The 4718-nt window shown below is 46.2% G+C and overlaps 1 protein-coding gene across 1 annotated transcript; it reads left to right on the top strand.

Annotated features, from left to right (window-relative positions):
* Positions 1-420: 420 nt before the first annotated feature.
* Positions 421-1737, top strand: LOC307069013 (actin-like protein 7A; the record flags this gene model as incomplete). Its single annotated transcript, XM_079727165.1, is given in 4 exon segments — positions 421-966; positions 970-1578; positions 1581-1670; positions 1672-1737. Coding segments are annotated over 4 exon segments (1311 nt in total).
* Positions 1738-4718: the final 2981 nt, after the last annotated feature.

The following is a 4718-nucleotide window of genomic DNA, read 5'->3' as shown; positions in this document are numbered from 1 at the left end:
GCTTTTCTCTTTTGCCATTAACATCTTGTAACATATATTTATTTTGGTTATTGTCTGCCTCTCCCCAGCCCCCACTGACTAGAATGTAAACTCTACAAGGGCAGAGATTTTTGTCTTTTTTTTTCCACTGCTGCCTGCCTTGCACATAGCAAGCACTCAATAAATATTAATTGATTGGATAAACCAGGTTTACTACAAAATTTAGTAAAAAGTAAGTCACTTCAAAAACACTATTTCAAATCTACCCTAACACAGGACAAAGGTTCCCAGTATCTAGAAAGCCCTGGGACACTGGATTATGTCATAATCAGTGGTGTCATCACTGGGGAAATTCTCAAGTTGCCCTCTGATTTAAGCCTTTCTGGCCTTGAGGCCAGTGGGATTGAGGAAATTTCTGAGAGCAAAACGGCTCTTGAGAGCATGTGGGCTCCACAGGCGGCAAGCATAGGGGATTGGCCTTCCGAGAGAATGGGTGAGCAGGACTCCCTGCAGACACAGGTCCTCCAGACTGCCTCATTAAAGGACGGCCCAGCGAAGCGGGCAGTGTGGGTTCGCCGTAACCGTTCAGAGCCAGAAGAACCTACGAAATCACCTGTGGTCAATAAGAAGCCCAAGCTAGAGTTGAGCAAAGCATTGGTCGTGGACCTTGGCATGGGCTACTGTAAATGTGGCTTTGCCGGGCTGCCAAAGCCCACCCACATGAGCTCTTCCACAGTGGGCAAACCCTACATGGAGACGGCCAAAACCGGGGACAATCACAAGGAGACATTCGTGTGGCATGAGCTTATCAACCCAGAGGTTTGTCTCAAGCTAATTAATCCTCTGCGACATGGCATCATCATGGACTGGGATACAGTGCAGGATATCTGGGAATATCTTTTCCATCAAGAGATGAAGATTGCCCCAGAGGAGCACGCCTCCTTGGTTTCAGACCCACCCCTGAGCCCACACGCAAATAGAGAGAAGTAGGCTGAAATGTTGTTTGAGACCTTCAAGACTCCCGCAATGCATATCGCCTACCAGTCCCGCCTGTCCATGTACTCCTACGGAAGGACCTCCGGCCTGGTTGTGGAGGTCGGCCACGGTGTGTCCTATGTAGTTCCCATTTACGAGGGCTATCCTTTGCCCAGCATCACCGGACGTCTGGACTACGCGGGTTCTGACCCGACAACCTACTTGATAGGCCTGATGAACAATTCGGGGAAACACTTCACTGACGACCAGCTGGGCATTGTGGAGGACATCAAGAAGAAATGCTGCTTTGTGGCCCTGGACCCCACTGAAGAGAAGAAAGTCCCAGCTACTGAGCATACAATCCAGTACACCCTGCTGGATGAGCAGGAGATATACCTGTGTCAGGAAAGGTTCCTCTGCTCAGAGATGTTCTTCAAGCCTTCTCTGATCAAGTCCATGCAGCTGGGCCTCCACACGCAGACAGTGTCCTGCCTTGACAAGTGTGACATCGCCCTCAAACGAGACCTCATGGGGTATATCCTACTCTGTGGGGGGAGCACTATGCTCAGTGGTTTCCCTAACCATCTGCAGACGGAGCTGAGAAGCATGTGTCCTAATGACACCCCCCCACCCAGGTAAACGTGTTGCCCGAAAGAGACACTGCAGTGTGGACGGGTGGCTCCCTCCTAGCATCGCTTCAGGGCTTCCAACCACCGACTATGGGTCCACCGCTTTGAGTACGAGGAACACGGGCCTTTCTTCCTCTACAGAAGGTGCTTCTGAACTCTGACGAAGCATGGTTGCTGTGGTGGCCATGTGTCAGCTTTGCTGGGTGAGCACCCATCCCATACATAGGGAGCTGAGCCAGCCAGTTCACTCCTGCAGTATTAAACAATCCTTGCGTTTCCCTCCACAGTGTATTTCTCTATTTCCTAACGCAATGAGAACTTCATACACACAGCATCTGCCTTAAAATGTCCATTTGCCAAAACAACAGCGGGGGCTGGGTGAAGGAGAGGGGCAGTGCGGGGGGTGGGGGGGAAGAAGGGGGGAGTGATTATGGACCAAAACGACGTGCTTTATAGTTTGATTGCTTAAGTATTTGGGGGAGAAACTACCTCTAAAATTATTCTGTCCCTTATTTTGTATATTCCCCACTTTAGGTACTACAGTATTGTTAAACTCTGCTTGGAAGGGGGAGTGTGATAAAGATAGATTAGATAGATAGAGCAAATGCTGTTGTGGCCTCTAAGAAGATCCCTTTCAATAAACACCAACAAAAGATAAACAAATGGGACCTAATGAAACTTCAAAGCTTTTGCACAGCAAAGGAAACCATAAACAAGACCAAAAGACAACCCTCAGAATGGGAGAAAATATTTGCAAATGAAGCAACTGACAAAGGATTAATCTCCAACATTTATAAACAGCTCATGCAGCTCAATAGCAAAAAAACAAACAACCCAATCCAAAAATGGGCAGAAGACTTAAATAGGCATTTCTCCAAAGAAGATATACAGACTGCCAACAAACACATGAAAGAATGCTCAACATCATTAATCATTAGAGAAATGCAAATCAAAACTCCAATGAGATATCATCTCACACCAGTCAGAATGGCCATCATCAAGAAATCTAGAAACAATAAATGCTGGAGAGGGTGTGGAGAAAAGGGAACACTCTTGCACTGCTGGTGGGAATGTGAATTGGTACAGCCACTATGGAGAACAGTATGGAGGTTCCTTAAGAAACTAAAAATAGAACTACCATATGACCCAGCAATCCCACTACTAGGCATATACCCTGAGAAAACCATAATTCAAAAAGAGACATGTACCAAAATGTTCATTGCAGCTCTATTCACAATAGCCTGGAGCTGGAAACAACCTAAGTGTCCATCATCGGATGAATGGATAAAGAAGATGTGGCACATATATACAATGGAATATTACTCAGCCGTAAAAAGAAACGAAACTGAGCTATTTGTAATGAGGTGGATAGACCTAGAGTTTGTCATACAGAGTGAAGTAAGTCAGAAAGAGAAAGACAAATACCGTATGCTAACACATATATATGGAATTTAAAAAAAAAATGTCATGAAGAACCTAGGGGTAAAACGGGAATAAAGACACAGACCTACTTGAGAATGGACTTGAGGATATGGGGAGGGGGAAGAGTAAGCTGTGACAAAGCGAAAGAGAGGCATGGACATATATACACTACCAAACGTAAGGTAGATAGATAGTGGGAAGCAGCCGCAGAACACAGGGAGATCAGCTCGGTGCTTTGTGACCACCTGGAGGGGTGGGATGGGGAGGGTGGGAGGGAGGGAGATGCATGAGGGAAGGGATGTGGGAACAGATATATATGTATGACTGATTCACTTTGTTATAAAGCAGAAACTAATAAAAAAAAAAAAAACACCAACAGGAAGTATGCTGTAATGGTTAGGTCGCCCACAAAGCAGCAGAGTGCATTTCACACTTGATCAGGGACTCTGAAGGCTTGGAAAGAGCTGACGAAGATGTCTGATGCCTGCTTTAACTGTACTTCCTTTTAGTTCCAGTAGTCATTTATGTCTCGATACCAGTTCTTACCAAGCCATCATGGTGACTGGCTGCTGAAGCCTGGTGTATTATGAGCAAGATATGTGTATCTTAAGGGAAAAACTCTTCAGGGAATAGGTGCTATATAGATTTCCCCCTTTAAAAAAATTGGGGGCAGATTTGTTTTGGGTTATCAGCACTAAGGTCATGAGGATGGAACCCACAGCCATTCTCCAGACACTTCAAGCAGCAGATGCTCCTCTCCAACCAGACTGGATTCTCCATCAACCTGCAGGGTATACAACTGGAGTCTGGAATGGGTGCAGGATAAAGGCTGCCAGTTCTGCAGTGTGGGTTTGCGGGAGGCTGGTCCATGCTGGTCATTCTAACCCAACTAAGGAACTGAAGGAACATAAAGATCCTCATGGTCTGGTAAGCCCTTCCAGAGCCCAGCATGTTCTGTGGTATTTCCTGCGGGGCAGTTTATAATTGGACCTTCAGTTTTTTAGAGCAGTCCCCAGTACATTCTCGGTCCTGCCTCCAACACTGGCAGGCAGCATAAAGTAGTGGAAAGAACATGGGCTTTAGACTCTGTGATTTGAAACTTTTGCTACCAACTAGCTGTGTGACCTGAGTCTGCTCATCTGTAAAATTGAATTCAAATGCCTACCTCACACAGCTGATGTAAATATCAGAGGTAAACATCTGAATACCAGTGTGTGGCCTGCAGGAGGTGATCCCAAGGGTTGTTAGCTAGTATTATCTTGTAGAATTCTACCTCTTATAAAGGAGCCCAAATGCCTTACTATGATCCTGAGCCACACGTACACCCAAAGACACACACATTCAATCACTCATAGGAGAGCGATGGCATCTCTACCATTCCCAGGGAGAAGCCCTACAGAACCACCCCGATAGCCTCCAGGTTTGCCTAGACAGCCTTGAAAGACCTAAATGCTCCACCCTGGAGGCCTGGTAAGTAAGCACAGCTGGCTGGCACCAGCAAGCTAGAGTAGAGAAGCAAAAATAGCCACAGAAGAGCTTAGTCAGCAAGGACTAAGCCTTACCCTGGAGGATCAGGGAATCAGCTAGGAGTTGGGTACATTGACTTGAGAGAGGTATGCCTTGTTCACCTCAGTTTCTGCCCAAACCACTACCGTCAACACTCTATGAACATTCACTGATGGGTAGGTTGAAGTTTAGTTAATTCTTAACCTT

Source organism: Hyperoodon ampullatus, assembly GCF_949752795.1.
Source record: "Hyperoodon ampullatus genome assembly, chromosome: X".
Lineage (NCBI taxonomy): Eukaryota > Metazoa > Chordata > Mammalia > Artiodactyla > Ziphiidae > Hyperoodon > Hyperoodon ampullatus.
The sequence above is the reverse complement of the archived record's forward strand: the minus strand, read 5'-3'. Positions and strand labels throughout refer to the sequence as shown.